At 39.1% G+C, this 20,737-nt stretch overlaps 1 protein-coding gene across 1 annotated transcript in view; it reads left to right on the plus strand.

Annotated features, from left to right (window-relative positions):
• PTPRZ1 (protein tyrosine phosphatase receptor type Z1) overlaps positions 1 to 20,113 on the plus strand; it is a 188,667-nt gene extending 168,554 nt beyond the window's left edge. The window contains exons 20-29 of the mRNA XM_039239659.1: positions 923 to 1,086; positions 2,976 to 3,111; positions 4,539 to 4,685; positions 11,948 to 12,041; positions 12,323 to 12,396; positions 14,241 to 14,369; positions 15,175 to 15,321; positions 16,861 to 17,003; positions 17,759 to 17,894; positions 19,146 to 20,113. Of these exons, the coding sequence (XP_039095590.1) occupies positions 923 to 1,086; positions 2,976 to 3,111; positions 4,539 to 4,685; positions 11,948 to 12,041; positions 12,323 to 12,396; positions 14,241 to 14,369; positions 15,175 to 15,321; positions 16,861 to 17,003; positions 17,759 to 17,894; positions 19,146 to 19,286 (1,311 nt within the window). The 3' untranslated portion in view covers positions 19,287 to 20,113. The remainder of the gene's footprint in view (positions 1 to 922; positions 1,087 to 2,975; positions 3,112 to 4,538; positions 4,686 to 11,947; positions 12,042 to 12,322; positions 12,397 to 14,240; positions 14,370 to 15,174; positions 15,322 to 16,860; positions 17,004 to 17,758; positions 17,895 to 19,145) is intronic.
• The last annotated feature ends 624 nt before the right edge of the window (positions 20,114 to 20,737 follow it).

Consider the following 20,737-nt stretch of genomic DNA (forward strand, 5'->3'; position numbering starts at 1 on the left):
AAAAAAAAAAAAAAGAGTTCTTATCACAACCATACTTCATTCCCAAAGGTTTCTGCTAAATCTCTACATGCCAGCCAAGGCTCTGGAGCCAGATTGGTCATGGGGCCAGTGGCTGCAGTGGATTTGATCCACAAAGGAAAGTTACTGCCCCATGTGACATCTGCACATCCAACCGGAAATAGGGGAGATGAAAATTTTAGGGAAGGGGAAGAAAACAGTGATACATAAATCAGGTTCTCCAGAGAAATGTGTGTGTGTGTGTGAGAGAGAGAGAGAGAGAGAGAGAGAAAGAGAAAGAAATTGAGAGAGAGAGGGAGAGGGAGGGAGAGATTTTTAAGCAGTTGACCCCATGCCAGAAATTCAGGCAAGGTTTTTATATTTTAGTCTCCAGGAGAATTCCTTCTACTTCAGGAAACCTCAGTCTTTGTTCTTAAGGTCTTCAGTTAATTGAATGGGGTCTACTCACATCAGGGACTGTGATCTGCTTTACCTGAAGTCTACTCACTTAAATGCCAATCACTCCTAAAAAATACCTTGACAACAAGGAGGCACCTGGCTGGCTCAGTCAGCAGAGTATACAGTATTTGATCTCCTTGATCTCGGGCTTGTGAGTTCAAGCCCCATGATGGGTGTAGAGATTATTTTTTAAAAGTCTTGAAAAAAAAAACAGTCTTGGAAAACAAAACAAACCTTTACAGGAACATCTGGTGTGGCTGGTATTTGACCAAAGTACTGACTACCATAACCTAGCCAAGTTAACACATAAAATTAACCATCATAAATGACGATGTTTTTTTTTTTTGCTTCTTTATATACCACCAAAATCACGTTGATGCTGAAGGACCCATGTGTGTGCATGTGTGTGTTGGTGTGTGCGCACATTCGTACGTGTCCCGGTTACAAGCTGTCTGAACTCTTTCAGGGCTCCCAGAAAGGAAGACCCAGCGGGCGTGTGGTGACACAGTACCACTACACGCAGTGGCCTGACATGGGTGTGCCAGAGTACTCGCTGCCAGTGCTGACCTTCGTGAGGAAGGCGTCCCACGCCAAGCGCCATGCGGTGGGGCCCGTTGTCGTCCACTGCAGGTGAGTCTCCGGGGCGCGTTTCAAAACCCCCAGAAAGTCTTCTGCTGACAAGAAGGGAAGCCGTGGAGCAACGGTTTTGCCAAATTGGAATACTTTCACAAAGTGAGGGGAACGAAATTACATGCCCATTTTCAAAAATATTAATCACGGGGGAGTGGGTATACCAGACTCAGAATTTGATTGCTAAATATTTCAAAGCACCAGGTATTTTTATGATGTTTACTATTCTATTTGATTATTGAATCGGACTTTAACTTATTAAATGTGTGAGACACGAAGAACCGTGTTTTGTCAATAAACAAACATTTATTACAACATAATGTCATGGGATAAAAGTGCTTGAGACTTGGGGCACCTGGGTGGCTCAGCCGGTTAAGCATCTGACTTTGGCTCAGTTCATGACCGCACGGTTCGTGAGTTCGAGCCCTGCATGGGGCTCACTGCTGTCAGTGCAGAGCCTGCTTTGGATCCTCTGTCCCCCATCCCTTTCTGTCCCTCCCCCACTCACTCCCTCTCTTTCTCACTCTCTCTCTCTGTCCCTATCTAAAGAAATAAACTTGAAAAAAAGTGCTTGAGACATAACCGCTATTCTTAGGAGTTAGTAATCTATTGTAGAGTTGTTATGTCAGGTTTATATTAGAGAAACCAAAGCTCACAGAAGGTGAAGAATTTGGCAAAATGCCTTTCTGTTGCTTTTAAACCTATCAGATCAAAATTCTTTTTCTCGTTTTCCCGAGTTCTATCTATTATATCATATTAAGGGATTATCAACCCATCATGACCCAATTTCTTTATTTCCAAGACTAAGTTGATGAATAGGAAGAATGGTATTTTGAAGAAAGAGAAAAAAGTATGTCGGAGGTTTTAATCGAATATTTTTCGGTTAAAATAAAATTAACAGTTAACATTTACTGAGTGCTGAATCTGTGCTGAACTTAGCGACCACAGAAATCAAATTCTGTGCACAGTATTTTTGTCAAAGCGGTGTCTGTGTTCTCACCGAAGCAAGTGTTTTCCTTTGATAGACAGCTTATTGGACACATTCTAATTACCTATCTCAGGAGTTACCCTCAGACAAAGTTTGAGAGACTTACCTTGAGGTTTTTCATCTGTTAGCCTCATGGTAAGCGGAGAGAAACAGGAAAATGCAAGAAAAAGAGCTCTGAAGGTCAGGGATTGTTTCTTAGCAAATGGAGAGGGACCAGGGTATTGTACGGAGCAGGTGCTAATTTTCCACTCCAGTACTTCCTACTTGTCAGAGCATTTGAAAAGAATCCCTGCCTGTGAATTCTGTCCCTCCTGTAGAGGCTCTGAAGAAGTCCGTAGATAATGGCCCTTTAGAAATGACTGAAGTTATGCTTTCGTCCTCACCATCTCACTGAAATGATATTTTCAGCTGAACGCTTTATCAAATTCTTTTTCCGATTAATATGAAAACCTTTACAAACAGGTGTACCCAGCAATACAGACCCAAGACCTTTTATTTTCAGTGTTGGGTGAAGCTGATGCTTTCAGTTTCCTCAGATTAAATGTCTAGTTGCTATGCTCTGATGTGTAATGCTTTCATTGTATAATATATAATGAGTAATAAATATATAATTATTGAAAACTAAAAATGTCCCTAAGTAAATAAATAAGTAATCTCCATCAGAAATAGGTTATTTTACAGTTTGACCTGAAGCCAAAAATAAAAAGTAAACTGCTTGTTCTTCGAAGCATTATGCTTAACAATGAAACTGTTTACACTTTTGGATTGCTAAACTATTTCTTATGTGGCTCGGTCGCTTGGGGAAGAAAACTATTTTAATTTACAAGAAAACCAGGAGTGACCCCTCTTCAGATGGTAATTGACCTGACATTGAAATGGTTCTTTTCTGTGCCCTCTTCAGCGCTGGCGTCGGAAGAACAGGCACGTACATTGTGCTGGACAGTATGTTGCAGCAAATTCAACAGGAAGGAACTGTCAACGTATTTGGCTTCTTAAAACACATTCGTTCACAAAGAAATTATTTGGTGCAAACTGAGGTATGAGAAAAAGGACACTGTCTCTTGTTGTTGTTCTCCCCCTCCCCCACCAAAAAGGATACTTTGATTTATCTTAAGGGTTGGAAATGTCACCCAAATGCTAAAGGTGGATGGACCAGACTTTGTTTTACTAGGTTGATGAGTCTCATAGGGCTCCCGTATTAAAGTGCTACCAACTGGCTGGCTTAAATAATAGAATCTTAATGCCTCATAGTTCTGGAGGATAAAAGTCCAAAGTCAAGGTGTTCGCAGGCCATGCTTCCTCTGGAGCTTCTAGGGGAGGATCTTCCCTTGTCTGAGTTTCTGGTAGCCCCGTGTGTTCCTTGGATGAAGCAGCCTTACTTCAGTATCTGCCTCCGTGTTCACATGACTGGCTTTTCTGTCTGTGTGTCCAGATTTCCTTTTCTTAGAAGAACAACAGTCACTACCTCATCTTAACTAATTACATCTACAACAGCCTTATTTACAAATATAGTCACGTTCTGAGGTACTGGGAGGTTAGGGCTTCAACATCTCTTTTTGGGGACACAATTCAACCCGTAACACCAGGTGACTGCATTGTATGTCACAGGTGGGCCAGCTATATTTTGTCTATTTTGTCACTAAATAGGGAGTATCTTTGGAACGACACTGATGATAGAGAAGATTAAAAAAAAAAGAAGTGGATGAGGCAATGCCCACGCCTGCTAGCAAACACCTCAAGGTTTTCCTGCGTGCAGTGACTAAATGCATTCATTTTCGTATTTTAAAAGTATGAATTATGCTCAAATTATATCCTTTTTTAAGTCCATAGAGTTTATCATCTATAGTTTACCTGACACAGGACAAAGTCAGCATATCTGTATTTTCCCCTATTTCTAAATAAAAATGAATTGAAGTTGGAAACTATGGATGGCAGCTTGAGAGCAGCCAAAGACAAACTGCTGTGTGGGCCAAAATCAAATCAAAACCAAACTTCATTCCATGAAGGAAATGACACACTAGTCAGCTTAGACCAAGAAAAAGACCCATAAAGGAAACAGAAGACAGAACTGGACATAAAATTGGCCTACCTTCTATCTGACTGGCTAGTAGGAGGGTGGGAATGGACAGAAGAAGACCCTGGAGAAGTAGAAAAGCCAGCAAAGTCCTCATGCAAAATACGGAAGAGGGTCACAGGTTTGAAGGAGGGGCGGAGAGAGAGCACTGCTTCGTCCCCCTCCCCCAAATGTCAGTCCATCAGAAGTAGAGAGGGGAGTTGTGTTCTGTCTTGACTGCCTCCTTTCCTGCATCGGATTTCCTGTGGGACTAGTGAGCACTCTTCTGTGGGTCCCTCCCCGCCATTATGTAAAACTTTTTTTGTCTGTCAGTGAAAAAAATTACTTTTGTATGTAGATACATATAAAGAAAACCTGCAGTAATGTTCCTCATTGTCACTGTTTTGCCAGGAACAGTATGTTTTTATTCATGACGCTCTGGTGGAGGCCATACTTAGTAAAGAGACCGAGGTGCCAGACAGCCACATTCATGCCTATGTCAATGCGCTCCTCATTCCTGGACCAACAGGCAAAACGAAGCTAGAGAAGCAATTCAAGGTGAGTTCTCCTCGAGGTTAGCACGCAATTCAGTGTTCCCGCATCTTCTCGTTTGAGTTGACAAGGCCATGTGGACGGGTTCAGAGCACGGTTCCACAGTGGCTTTGTATTATTCTTTAGAGTGGGCAGCAAAGCCACGCGGTAAGTTTCAAGGAGAATCTTAATTTTGACAGCAAGAAGAAAAGTTTTCAGGAAGTCTGGGTTAATGTTTACAAGTGTAAATTTGGTCCAAGAAAGGAGGGCACAGAGCATAACAGAGGGACAGGCACACCTCATCATACAGACTTTGTAAGTGCTCTTTTCCCTTTGAAAGAACCAGACCACTTAACAAGGAGTACTCCGGCTCAGGCTGTCCAAGCTATTCTTTGGAAAAATCTGTCTCACTTGAAGCCCCTGGACTAGAGAAGAGGCCACGCCGGAACAATAGCTCTTCACCCCCAGTTTCCCCCGCCCACCTTGTCACGAAGCAGGGAGCTAGAGAAGGGAGTATGTTTGGTTCAGTATCGTACCTTCTACAATCGTACTTCTCTGACTTCCAGAAATCAGCCGGCAAAGAATTCAGAAAGCAGATGTTACCGGACCCTCTAGCTGTTTAAGGGGGATTTGCACAGTAGTGACTTTCCTATGGAATGGAGGCTGTGTGTTTGCTCCACCTTATTCCTCTACTAACCTCTTACTTCCCCAGATCCCTAGAGAAACAGGGCCAATTTCTGAAGAAGGAATATCTGAGAAGAATTTGAGACCCTGGCAAAACCCAGGAGAGTTGACAAACCTTGAGGTTGCAGGGTGGTTTTTTTTTTTCCTCTTCTCGCCCACACTACAGTGTAAAAGATGTTAGTCACTAGGACTTCCTTCTGATTTTTGTCACCTCAGTCAGCGCCCTTTGTGCTTTTGGAGAAGTAAGAGAAAGATTAGGGGTGAACGCTGTGCTTTGAACATGCCATCTGGAAGACATAAATGTTTTTATTCCGCAAAGCTCATTGGAGTGAAAATAAAACACTTTAGAGAAAGAAAAAGTATGCAATTTGGCTTCTACAAATAAATAATAAAGGATTTATAAATATATAAATAATATTATATATATATATAAGTTATATATATATAATTTATAATTATAAATAAATATATAAATATATATATAATAAAACATCAGCATTAGGTTGTTAGGATAGCTTTATTCTAAATTTAAAAATATATAAGCATTACCCATTTTCAACATAATTCTCATTTAAATATGACTTACCCCTACACAATTGCATAAAAGAACTGATATGGTTATACTAGATAACCCAGGATCAAAATGGACATATCAGTTTGAAGCCAGAATCTTATTTAAGAATCTTATTTGATTTTGTTTCCTGTTAACACATTACCCAGCAGATATAAAAGGGTGTTGTGTGTATGTGTGTGTGTATGTGCACCGTCCTATAAGACATTAGTCATTCAAGTTCATCTATCTATAGGAACAATTCCTTGAAATAAATTACATTTGTTTATTTGTGAGTATTTATCTGCAAAAAAGAAAAACACTAACTCAAAAAGATATCTGCACTCTTGTGTTCATTGCAGCATTATTTACAGTAGCTAAGATATGGAAGTAACTCAAGTGCCCATTGATGGACGAATAGGTAAAGAAAATGTAATATATATATATTCAATCAAATATTATTCAGCCATAAAACAGTATGAAATCTTGCCATTTGCAACAACATGGATAGACCTTAAGGGCATTATGGCAAGTGAAGTAAGTCAGAAATAACTCAGTGAAGTAAGTCAGACAGAAAAAGGCAAATACCATATGAGGTCACTTACATGTGGAAATAAAAAAATCATAGATACATAGACTAGATTGATGGTTACCAGAGGCAGAGTGTAGAGGGTGGGCAAAATGGGTGAGGAAGGTTAAAATGTACAAAATTCCAGTTATAAAATGAATAAGGCATAAGGGTATAATGTACAGCATGGTGACTATAATTAATAACAAACACTGTATTGCATATTTGAAAGTTGCTAAGAGAATAGATCTTAAAAGTTCTCGTCGTTAGAAAAAACTTCATAACTATGTATGGTGAGGGATGTTACCTAGACTTACTGTGGTGATTATTTTATGCAATGTATACAGGTATCAAATCATTATGGTATATACCTGAAACTAATATAACGTATGTCAGTCATACCTCATTTTAAAAATAAGACAGGTATTTATCAGACACCTGCCACATACCAGGCTTTTGTGTTTGATACGAAGATACAAACGTGATTTTTTTCAAAAAAGCACACCCAGCTCCTGCTCTTGTGACTCTTGCTCTTATTCTTGATCTAGTGAGACATACAGGCAAGAAAACAGATACAAAACAAGGGACAAGTGCCATCACACAGGAGAAACGGGTGCTGTAGGATGTGACTCTTCAGGGAAGGGTTGTGTAGGATATAGTGAAGGGTTGACCACAGGACTTGGTGCTTCATTGGACATTGCAGTGAGGAGAGAAAAGGACAGGCATTCCCTACCCGCTTTCTGCTTTGAGCATCTGAGACCGCATTGTTCACTGAGACTGAAAGGTGCACTCTTGGTAGGTGTGGTGGGGGAGGAGATGGTGAAATTTGTTCCAAACCAGCCTAATTTTAGGAACTCAGGAGGCATTGCGTAAACAGGCATGGAGGGCAGTTGAATATTCAGTGGGAAGCACAAAGGAAAGGTCTGCTTGGAGAAAGGATTTGAGAACAATTGGCATAGACGGCTCCTCGAATCCTTAGAATTGGACAAGATGGCCAAGAAGGCCTGCGAAGGGGGGGTTTAAGAAAAATTATAATTAGCCAATGAATGGACAGTAGGAGTGTAGGAGAAAATTTGTGACAGTGGGGATATAATAGACTCTGAAGGAAGTTACATTTCAAGGAGGAAATAGACAAAGGTGGCAAATTCTATTGACAAATCAGGTGTGATGAGGACAGCAGGCCATTGGGCTGAGCCATAAAAGCTACTTCAGGGAAGGATAGCACTGAAGTCAGACTGCAGGAAGGTAAGGAGAAATTGGTGTGAGCAATTAAAGACCACATTTAGGTGACTCTAAATATTTTTCACTCTGAAGAGAATGATAATGATGGCTAGAAGGAAACTTGAAGTTAGAAACTAAGAAATTTTTTGGTTGGTTTGTTTGTTTCTTTCTTTATGTTTTAATGAGTGGTGTCTGAGTTTATTTAAAAACTAATGGAAAGTGCGGTGCCTGGCTGGCTCAGTTGGAAAAGCATGTGACTCTTGATCTTGGGTTGTGAGTTCGAGCCCCATACTGGGAATAGAGTTGACTTAAAAAAATAAATAAGGGAGCCTGGGTGGCTCAGTCAGCTGGGCATCCTACTCTCGATTTCGGCTCAGGTCATGATTTCCTGGTGAGATGGAGCCCAGCATTGGGCTCTGCATTGACGGTGAAGAACCTGCTTGGGATTCTCTCTCCCTCTCTTTTTGCCCCTCTCCCACTTGTACATGCTCTCTCTCTCTCTCTCTCTCTTGCTCTCTCAAAAATAAGCTTAAAAATTATTATTTTAAAAAAACTAATGGAAAGAGATCTATGGTGGGGGGGGTAGGAGTAGGGGAACAGAAACTTTTAGAGGGAGAGGAAATCCTAAGAAGGGGCAGAGAGGGATTAAGGACCAAACACAGGGACACCTAAGCGGGTAGCTATAGCAATAAGTGTATGGGCTCCAAGGCTGCAGACTGAAGGGATACTCTGGATTCTATTCCTTCTGTGACACAGGAGGTGAGTGTGTGTGTGTGTGTGTGTGTGTGTGTGTGTATTTACATGTGCGTGCGCATGGGCATGGTGTGTGTGTGTGTGTGTGTGCGCGCGCGCGCGTACATGGCCATGGGGTGTGTGTGTGTGCACGCGCGTGCATGGGCATGGTGTGTGTGTGTTTGTTGGTACACACATTCTAAGATAAAGATGTTAAATAGCCAATGGAAAGAGAAGAGTTAATTTCAAAGAATCTATACGGTACTAACCATATTCTCAGAATCTAATAGAGGAAAATTGGAAATTGAAATGAAAAGTTGCCCTAAAGATATCCTGGTATTTGGACAATAAAAATGCTCTTTTACATAATTGACATATTAAAAATCAAATAATAAGATCTTTAGAATTAAAGGTCAACAGAAGCACTACATAGCACAGTTTGTAGGAAACAACTGAAGTTGTATCTAGAAAGAAATTTATAACCTTAAATATATTCATTTGAGAATAAATAAAAATAAAAGCCAATGAAATAGGCATGTCATGTTAAAGTTAGAAGAAAAGCATGGTACTCCCAAAGAGGGAGACAGAAAAATTGTGAAAAGCTAAAGCTTTCTTAAATTAAATAGAAGGTTAAAATAAGTAAATAGAAAGAGGTGAAATAAAAACAAATGCAGATTCTGTCAAGATTAATAAGACAAATTAACCTGTGGCCAGATTAGTAAGGAAAGGAGAGGCTATGCACTAATGAATAGTAAGCTAAAAAATAGGGATATATTTATAAATATTTTAGAAATGTTTTTCTAAACTTAAAAAGCATACTGTGAACATATTTGTGACAATCCATTTGAAATCCTACATGAAAGAATTTTTTTAGTATATATTAATTTTTGAGAGAGAGTGTGTGTGCATAAGCAGGGGAGGAACAGAGAGAGAGTGAGAGAGCAGGTTCCATGCAGTCAGCACAGAGCCCAACGCAAGGCTCGAACTTAAGAACCATGAGATCATGACCTGAACCAAAATCAAGAGTTGGACGCTAAATGACTAAGCCACCCAGACCTGGAAAGAAATATTTTTTTAAGAAAAAGTAAGCAAAATACTCTCATAGAGAAATGCAAAATCCCACTAGACCAAGAACCATTAAATAAATTGTATCAGTTGCCAAAAATCTCACTTCCGAAATACAGTCAGAACTGGAAGAATTACTAGACTTCTAAGGAGCAAAAAGTTCCAAACTCTGTGGTAAAATATCTAGGTAGAAAGCAAACCCAGCTATTTTACTGGGCAAGTATAACTTTGATACCAAACTGATAATAAGGAGAGTACAAGTAAAGAGATATGCAGACCAGTTTCACTTATGAACTTAAACACAAAAATACTAATTAAATATCAGCAACTCAAATCCAGCAGCGTGGTTTTTAAAAAAAATATTGTGACCAATTAGGATTCACAGAGTTTGTTCCAAGAATGAAGTGATGATTTAACATTAGAAAACACAAACAGATTTAGTTATGAGAATTGTATGGCCCTCCACAAGATGTAGGAAAAGCAGATGGGCAGTGAGGAGGACTCTTGTTGAGATGAGCACTGGGTGTTGTATTGAAACCAATTTGACAATAAATTATATTTTTAAAAAAAGATGTAGAAAAAGCAGTAAATAAAATTACTATTCCTAACAAAAACTCTTAGTAAATTAGAACTAGAGGGAAGCTTTCTTCATCTTAGGCTACAATATAAATGTCATATACAAAATTTAAACTTGGAAATGTTCATTGTAGGTTTAGGAAAAGAAGAAATGCTAGCTGTTGACACTGTTAGTCAACATTGTCCTAGAAATCAGGTCAAACAAAAAAAAAGTGTAGAAATAGAAAAGAATTTGCAGATGATACACTTGTATATGTAGAAAATCAAGAGAAGCAAGATATCTCTTATTAGAACTCAACTCTTATTACAGTTCAACAAGTATATATCACATCATCAGTAGCATTGTAACTCATTAGCTATAAATTGTTAGCAGAGATACTAGAACAAAAAGAGCCAGTTCAACAATAAACAGAAACAAAATCTCTAGGGTCTCAAAAATAAACTTAACAAAAGGTGCAATGAATGCATAGAGAAAAAATTTTAAAACTGAATTGAAGAGCCTAGAATTATACCTAAAAATATAGATACAATTTTCATGGATGGAAATATTCTGAGGTTGTCAATTCTCCGAAATTAGGTATAAAAATCACTGTGGTACCAAACAAATTCCCAGCAGGATTTTTCATGGGAAATTAAGAACTGAATTTAAAATTAACATTTGGAGAAATAAAGAGCAAAAACATCCAAAGCAGTACTAAAAATAAAGAACAAAATAAAAATGTGTTGTACAGTATATGGAAGACTTCTGCAGATTTGATAATTAGTGCTGAAAAACAGACAAATCAGCCAGAGGAACCATGGCTATGTGGAAATGGTTATATGATAGATAGGACACGACAAATCAGTGCAGGAAAGGACAGACTAACCAATAAGTGATATTGGGATAATTTAGTGGAAAGAAGTAAAACCACACCTTAAGCACTAAAATTATTCAAGATGGATTAGGTACTTAAAGGTGAAAGTAAGGTTTTATAATTATAAGAAAATATTAGCAATATATATTTTGAAGACATCAGTGTAGAAAAGAACATCTTAAATAAAAACATAGTTGACAGAAATCTTAAAGAAAAAATTAATTAATTAGCAGTGATGTCTGTGTGATTAAATAGAACAAAGACATTAGCAAATTTTTAAACAGATTATAGACTTAAATTCAAGACATCCACCCCCCCACAAATTAACAAATGACAGTGAAGTAGAAATATACAAAGGCAATCATCAAAGAAGAAATCTAAATGGCTAATGAATGCTAAAATTCACGATCAAACAGTAATTAAGGAAAAGCAAATCAAAACCATGGTCTATCACTTTTCATCTATCAGACTGTCAAAAATAATGCTGATGACTCCTAATTCCATGTGTATGCAGTAAGAAATACACAAGAGATAGTCATTGCTACAAAGTTTAGAAGAGCAAAATATTGGAAGTAATCGTAACATTCACTAGTTGGGGGAATAGATAAGTAGCAAGTAGATTATTCATGTAATGGAGTACTAAATGAGTGAATGAAATTCAACCATATGCATCAATATGTCCACACACACATACACACAGATACCATGCAATTTACTCCAACTGCAGTGTGAGATGCAAGTGGAGGATGTAGAGAGTATGCACCTAAAGAGGAATCCGTAGGGAAGATCCTCCCAGAGCTGAATGTCAATGTCAAACTAAAGGATGTTCTCTGCTTCTTCGAGCTTCCCAGTGTAGAACACAGAAGTGCCAGGGGGTTAGTTCAAGGAATTCTTGGAAAACAAGTCAGATATATGTATATTCGGTATCTTATCTTGATTTCTTGGTTGGGTCGTGTGCGTGTGTGTGTGTGGTGTGTGTGTGTGTACTTGGGTGACTTAAATGAAATAATCTATATTTTTCTTTGACTGCCTTTCTCAGCTCCTAAGTCAATCAAATATACAACAGAGTGACTATTCTACAGCCCTAAAGCACTGCAACAGGGAAAAGAACAGAACTTCTTCCATCATCCCTGGTAGGTTACGTTGAATCATGAGAAAAAATGACAATATTTTTACATCTTGGAATGGACTGATTCACTCAGTATTTTTCTAATTATGCCTGATAATGTACCTCTTTAGAAGGACTCTTAAATCCTGAAGTCCATCTAAAACATGCAGAATACATAGAAAGACTAGCTTACAGATCAAAGCCACTCAACTTGGGACATGCAGCTAAGATTTGCAATGTGGGGTTGGGGAGTAAGGGTACAGAGCTTGTGAGCATGGTGGTTCATGACAAAATTCTGTGTTCCAGTGGAGAGATCAAGGGTTGGCATTTCATCTCTGAGTGGGGAAGGCACAGACTACATCAATGCCTCCTACATCATGGTAAGTTGAGAAGTCGCCGGAGGAACTACCTACTAGTTTGTGTTACCAGGTCCAAAACCAAAATGGTTTTCCTGAAGCAGTGGCTGTAGCACCACTGGTGGGGAGGTCAAATCTAATGACTGCAGACCACAGCCCACAACAGCACATAGAACAGCAGCATTCCTTGATGTTTTTCTGTGTGCTGGACTGGAGAACCCTCAAGCAAGACAAAATAGTAAATGCAGGAAGCAAATTCACCATTCAGGACTAATGAGAAGATATGCAATATACACTTGGCCAACTAAGAGGCTGCACTGCATTTACCCTGAACAGACCCAAGGCATACCAGCTTCTGGAAAGCCCATCTCACTGACTTTACCACTCCAGGTTTGCCACACGGTTTTCACCCTGCAGACCGGACTCATTTGGAGACCCAGATTTCTAAAGACATAGTACTTTCCTTCTGTGTTTACATCTTCTATGAGAAAGGGGAGAGTGTTTTTGTTAGCCATTGCGTGACCCTCCTTTCTATTTCAGGTCTATCAATCATAGAGCTCGGCTTCGTATGAAAAGGTTGTAATTCCCATGCCAAAATCACTGTTTCATTTATCCAGCAAAGAAAATATCTAAGAACATCCATGCAGGAAACAAGGAGATGTATGGTGGTAGCAACTAAATACATGCTGCACTTCACATGAGCCCATGGGAAATAGGAACAGGATCTGAGAGACCACAGGGCAGAGGAGCACAAATGAGCCATCACTTTATTAAGCAACAACATGGAAATCATGACCAATCCAGAGGCCCCAGCTTCCGGGTGTCTGCAGCAAAATCTGCAAGGTGCCTCTCTGATTCCTGCCTGATAGAGGAAGCCGGGGTGCCTGGACACCAAGGGTGTTCTGTTGTCGATAGGTGTGAATTTAACACTTTGCCATTGGCGCTTATGGAAAGTGAGAAGTATAAAGTCTCCTCTGAATGTCCATTCTATTTAGTTTAGGAGACATGGTCCACATGCCATTTGGTAAGCCTACTCCTAGAGGTGATAGCTGTGTAGACTTGGGCACAATACGTATTTCGTTTTAATTTTTTTAAGTTTATTTATTCATTTTGAGAGAGAGAGCAGGGGAGAGAATGAGTGGGGGATGGGCAGAGAAGGAGGGAGAAAGAGAATTCCCAGCAGGCTCTGCACTGCCAGCACGGAGCCCAATGCAGGGCCTGATCCCACAAATTGTGAGATCGTGACCTGAGCCAAAATCAAGAGTTGAGTGCTTCACCAGCTGAGCCACCCAGGTGCCCACAACCCTTAACTTCTTCAGCCTCATTTTAACAGTCTGTAAAATGGGGATCACAGTTCCTATCGCATAGTACTTCTGTGAGGTATAAGGGGCTTAAGGGAAGAAAATGCTACTCCTGGGGCTCCTGGGTGGCTCAATTGATTGGTTAAGCATCCAACTTCAGTTTGGGTCATGATCTCACGGTTTGTGAGCCCAAGCCCCATTTCAGGTGAGCTCGAACCCCGCTCCAGGCTCTGCACTCTCTCCCCTCTCTCTCTGCACCTCGTGGGATTCTCTGTCTCTGTCCTTCTCTCTCTGACCCTAACTCACGCAGTCTCTCTGTCTCAAAAACAAACAAACAAACAAACAAACAAATATTTTAAAAAAAGAAAAGAAAATGTTACTCCTGTGCCTGGTGTATAGAAAGTGCCCTTTAAACAGCAGCTGTAATAATCACATCGTCATTTACAGACGCAATCTAAACATAAAAAGCCTGCCTTGACTTAAGGTCCACTAACTTATAAATGTACTTTGAATGTTTAAACTCATATGCCAGGGCACTTTCTTTGTATCTTCTCTTTGGTTTTGTAGGGTTACTATCAGAGCAACGAATTCATCATCACCCAGCATCCTCTCCTTCATACCATCAAGGATTTCTGGAGGATGATATGGGACCATAATGCCCAGCTGGTAGTTATGCTTCCTGACGGTCAAAATATGGTAAGTCCACCACCTCACATCACCTTTGGTACTTGCCTTACAGGGGCAGTAGCAAGTCATGTCAGCCGGCAGTCCAAGCAAACAAACAAATCTTTTTTTTTCTTTTCAACTAATAAACTACTATCACTGGTTGCGGACTTGTCTACTGTTGTCTGCTGTTGGGCCTGGTTGGGTCATGCCACCTCCTAGGTCTGAAATTGTTGAATGACAGTTTTAAAAAAAAAAAAAGTAAGTTAAAAATTAATTTAAATTTAAGATTTCTGTGATACTGCTTATCAAAAATTAGAATAGCAATCATGAGTGAAGTCAGTCCAGAGCGTCTATGTACATTTTTTAAAAATAAAACTTGTTAAAATATTTGGAGAGTCCCTCAGTTTAAGGCGATCTATATACATACCAAAAGAAAAGGCCTATTTTATTTAGGTTTTGCACATATATGTAACTTGGAGATTTATTTCTTATCTGTAAAGTTAGACTGACCATTCTAAATGCCACTGGAAATTGCTGAGCTCTTAAAATCACTTGAATCTTTTCTACTCAGTTATCATTTATAGAAGCAACAACTTACCATTGTTACTGATGAGCTAAGAGGAAAACAGCCAAGCAATAGTTTGGTTTCTTAAGTGCAATATTTTATTCTGCACACCAGCCTTGCTTAAGGCTCAACATTTTAAGAGTAAATCTTGAGATTCAAAGAAAAATTTGACTTGAATTTTCTGTGTCAACCACTTAACTTCATTTTGCAGTCTGACTTAGTAAACATTTGATTGAAATCTAGACTCTTCTTTGGTATTTATTCCTCCAGGCAGAAGATGAATTTGTTTACTGGCCAAATAAAGATGAACCTATAAACTGTGAGAGTTTCAAGGTCACTCTTATGGCTGAAGAACACAAATGTTTGTCTAACGAAGAAAAACTTGTAATTCAAGATTTTATCTTAGAAGCTACACAGGTATGGACATAATTGAAATGACAAACTTTTCATCTTAAGTACATGTTTTGTTAAATATATGCTGGTTTAAGGAACTTTCCTAGAAATAAAACAAAGGAACCTACTTTCTTAAAAATTAAGACAGATTGCCCAAATAATCAATCTTATCTTACTTGTCACTTTCATTTTTAAAATCCTACAGAATCAGTAAACACCAGTCACCACTAAACTATACCGTCCACCTATAGAAAATCAAAGATCTTTCTCTTCAGTCCAGAGTAGTTCTGATAGACCTTACATTGAAAATAAATTCGGTAAAAAAATAATTTCATTAATTCAAATTCTCATGTTTTAAGGTAAGTTTTTACCTTGAGTTCTTCTAAGTAAAATGAGAAAAATATTATCTACCAAAATGAGCTTACCGCTATCTACCAACACATCTATGATGTGTTGTAGGCGAAGAAGTGCTTTGAAAATGTGCAGTACGATGAGCTAGGATTGTTTTACTAATTCTTGGTTATCTATACGGCATCATTCTGAATTCTCTGCCAAGAATTATTTATATAATTACAGTACAGAATTTATTGTACAGCTACAGTAAAATACTAAAAGATACTACTAATAAAGAGTAGGGCATGTGAGAGGAAGAGTATCTTACCGATCAGGAAAAAGTTAAACCATTTTTTAGATGGTTTAAACATGGCACTTTATTGTAGTCTAATTCTGAAACAGGTAAACCATATAAATTTTAGGTTCTGCTGCTTATTTTCAAATGTAGCATTTTATTGACTACACTTGAAAGGAAGCTGGAGGTTTAAGGGACGTAAAGTCACACAGCTTAGTTAGCCACTTGTACAAGAACCAAGAGTGGGGCTGGAGCAGAACTTTCATTTCCATCCGCCTACCCCACCCCCACTTGCCAGCATTTCCCCCCCATGTCACGTAATTCCACTCAATTACTCCTGAGTAATGTTGGGCTTTGAAGACATCTACGCTAGTTTAAAACAAACTTTAACACTGAAGATTTCTTTTTATATTAAATTTACTGACACAGACACAACTTTGGTACCTACTTTGAAAGTTTGAGTACCATAATAAACCTACAAATAAGACATTTTTTTTTAATGTTTTATTTATTTCTAGGAGAGAGAGAGAGACAACGTGAGCAGGGGAGGGTCAGAGAGAGAGGGAGTCACAGACTCTGAAACAGGCTCCAGGCTCTGAGCTGGCAGTCAGCACAGAGTACGACGCGGGGCTCGAACCCACAAACCGTGAGATCATGACCTAAGCGAAAGTCGGACGTTTAACCGACTAAGCCACCCAGGCGCCCCAAAATAAGACATTTTTAAATGAAAAAGAGATTATATCTACACATGGGACCCGAATCATCACAGCAGTTTCTTCCCTCCCAAGATGGAGGATGGACTGCAAGCGCTGCTATGCGTGCATACGTGTGACTGGGTTTTATCACCTTCCTGTAATTCCTGATTCCCCCAATTATTCATAATGAACTGTCACCAATGGGATTTTTAAAATATTAATTTTCCTCTCTTCTTATAGGATGATTATGTACTTGAAGTGAGACATTTTCAGTGCCCCAAATGGCCAAATCCAGATAGCCCTATTAGTAAAACTTTTGAACTTATAAGTGTTATCAAAGAGGAAGCTGCCAACAGGGATGGGCCTGTGATTGTTCATGACGAGTAAGTTCCTCTCTGTAAACTGTTTCATGGGCATTGTTTTCCATGGGCAATGGGCAGTATCTCTGCATGGGCATATATTTCTTTTGTCTTTGTCCTAAACTAATGCCTTGGACTAGTTGTGGTGATTCAGCCAGGGTAGATGATCTGCTTTCTATAAAGAAGGTTCACACAGAATTAGCCTTTTTCACTTCTCTTGGGGCTCCTGTTGAAGGCAGGTACGTGATCACAAGAATTTGCTCTTGCATTGCATGCTGAGAACACTTTGCGTGATGAGTCAGTGCGTTGGCACTGGAATTTTTACAGGTGCTAACTAGAGAGACATTTCTCAGTCACTGACACACTAGATAGGATGAAAATTGATACAGTCTATTTATCAGAAACAGGTACCTATCCAATAAATCTTTCCAGGCTCCTGCTATGAACAAATAAAGAATGCATATGCTGGAATTATAGGTAATATATGTTACATATGATATGTATGATAACTTGTCAGATCATTTTGATTTATTGCCAGCTCCTTCCAGAGTATAAATATAACAAACGAATAAGCAAACATTAAATTTCTATAAAGTACACTGTTACTAATATCATAAATACTTGTTAGTATTTCAAATTAAACCATAGTTCTCTGCAGGATAAAAGAGACATTTCATTAAAAATTTCCATATTCCCACTACAAAGTTGTCAAGGCCGCGTGCTTTGTGAATGTGAATGTTCGATGCATCTGAATGGAGTCTTTGTCCCTTTGCTTCAAGGCATGGAGGAGTGACGGCAGGAACTTTCTGTGCTCTGACAACCCTTATGCACCAACTAGAAAAAGAAAATTCCATGGATGTTTACCAGGTAGCCAAGATGATCAATTTGATGAGGCCAGGAGTCTTTGCTGACATTGTAAGTAATAGAACAGGGAGCTAAACCTTCACCATTAGAGTACCGCTTCCTTCACAGAGGCTGCCAAAATCATTTCATCATGTATCAGAAAAGATCACCTTGACTGATAACATTTCCATGTAGTGTTCAAGCTGGATTACAAGTTACTCAGTCCACAATCTATAGAACCGGAATAGTAAACAATAAACATTTAAAGTTTATCTTCCAGAATATTAGATGGATAAAATTGAAATTTCATGCGTCTTTTTGCAAGATTTATTGTAATTCTGAAAAATACCCTCAGAAGCACCAACTAATCTGAGACTCTTTATTCTTCTATGTCCCTACTCTGAGACCATAGCAAGGCCTGTGCTCACCTTTGCTCAAAGCAAGGCCTAGGATCATCAGGCCGGTAGAGTGTGAAGAATACTTGGTAAACAGTGGATCTTGTAAAAAGGATTCTGCGCAAGCCCAAGCTGACGGTGCAGTCCTTTCTGCAACGTCTCCATAATCAGAAACCCAATGGATAAACCCAAGGGATTTCATAACAAGTGGGAAAGGGAGAATGAATAAGTTATTTATGAGTGGCTTACAGATGCCTTGTACCAAAGGATTACATACCATTTGATAAATCAGTAACAGTAAACTATAGCATCATTTTCTGATTCCATGACATAAATGAATGAGAACGGAGCGCTGGGGCACGTAGGTGGCTCCGTTGGTTAAGCCTCCGACTCTTGGTTTTGGCTCAGGTCATGAACTTGGAATTTGTGAGCTCGACCCCGCGTCAGACTCTGTGCTGTCAGTATGGAGCCTACTTGGAACTCTCTCTCTCTCTCTCTCTCTCTCTCCCGCCCTCTCTCTCTCTCTCTGCCTCTCCCCCACTTGCTCTCTCTGTCTTTCTGTCTTTCTCAAAAAATAAATAAATAAACTTAAAAATTAAAAAGAAAAAAGAATGGAAATGGTCCATTTTTTTCCTAAAAAGAAAAAAAAGTTGGCCAACAACACTGGCAAAAGTATGTTGGCCAATTTTCTAGGTCGATTACAATTGACCTAGGTCAATTGAATAGTAGCTACTTGAAAAACTACTTTAAATTTCTTCAGAAAGAGACATTAATATAGATTGTGTCCCTCTGCTGAGTTTAACAGACCATTTAACACAATGCCCTTCTGTGAACAGTGTCAACGCATGACTGAAAATATCCCTTTGTTTTACACACGTGCATCTTCACTGAGCCCCCTGTTTACGGTCTCCCATCCTCTATTTTCCAGGAGCAGTATCAGTTTCTCTACAAAGCGGTCCTCAGTCTTGTGAGCACGAGGCAGGAGGAGAATCCATCCACCTCTCTGGACAGTAATGGCGCAGCGTTGCCCGACGGAAATACAGCCGAGAGCTTGGAGTCTTTAGTGTAGCACCGCAAGGGCCGAGGGGAATCCGCACTGAGCGCTGTTTGCCTCTTTCTAAAGCTGGATGGGAAAAATCACTGCAGTTCTTCTCTTATCTGTTTACTTTCCATCACCTGACAGTAATTTTCATGACATAGGATTCTGCTGCCAAATTTACATCATTAACAACGTGTGCCTTTTTGCAAAACTTCTTGTAATTCACTTATTGTGTTTAAACTAAAACGATTGAATTTTACAGTATTTCTAAGAATGGAATTGTGGGGTTTTTTTTCATATTGATTTTAACAGAAAATTTAAATTTATAGATATTAGGAATTCCCAACTACAGAAAACATGTTTGTTTTTAGTGTCAAATTTTTAGCCGTATTTGTAGCAATCATCAAGTTTGCTAGAAATATAACTTTTAATATAGTAGATTGTAAATAAAACACTCCGTTCCCTATGATATTCAATGTTTTACAACTGCTGTGTTCACCTAAAGTAGAAATAATCTGATACTTACTGTAAATACTGCTCTAGTGTCTCCATGGACCAAATTTATATTTATAATTGTAGATTTTTATATTTTACTACTGAGTCAGTTTTCTAGTTCCGTGTAATGGTTTAGTTTAATGATGTAATTCATTGTCTGGTCTTACCCTGCAAGTCTTCTGAATTTCTTCCATGTTATCTAAGTAATTAACTCTGATTTAGCATGTAACGTTAACTTTTATGGAAAATAGAAGTGCATTTGTTTTGAGAGAAGATGTTTTTATGAGAATAACACCTTACCCAACATTGTTGCAATGGTTTTTATCCAAGGCACTGCAAAAATAAATAAATATTGCTATCAAGTTGCGTTTGTTTGGGGAGTGCTGTGCTGGGGGCATGTGTCACAGAAAATCGTGGGCACAGGTCCACAGAGATGATGGAAGTGAAAGGAAAGTTGATGGCATGAAGCAGCATATAGAGCTGTGGGTCCCAATCTCTGCTTTGGGGCACACAGGGAACTCACAAAATTAAAAATTTGGAGAACAACACAGCAACAGTACTGATACTGCACAACTGCTATTCCTGATGTATTTGGCCCTAACTGCCATGTACTAAGAAACCTTGGGCAACTTTGCCTTAGAACCAAGGTGGCACCGGGGCGCCTGGGTGGCTCAGTCGGTTAAGCGTCCGACTTCAGCTCAGGTCATGAGCTCACGGTTTGTGAGTTCAAGCCCGCATTGGGCTCTGTGCTGACAGCTGAGAACCGAGAGTACATTGGTCACCTTCATTATTTTGTCTGGTTTTCCCTTGGCCTTTGTCCCAAGAACAAACACCTTTTAGGGGGATGTGGATTTTTTTTTTTTTTTTTTACCTTCATGGTTATTTATCAATGAGATGCCTTGCAGAATCTCTTCCAAAGGCAAATAATTATTAAGTAACAGGTATGGTAAGTCAGCATTTTATAAAAGACAAATTTTAATAAATAT

Source organism: Hyaena hyaena, unplaced genomic scaffold (assembly GCF_003009895.1).
Source record: "Hyaena hyaena isolate Hyena2069 unplaced genomic scaffold, ASM300989v1 scaffold_161, whole genome shotgun sequence".
Taxonomy (NCBI): Eukaryota; Metazoa; Chordata; class Mammalia; order Carnivora; family Hyaenidae; genus Hyaena; species Hyaena hyaena.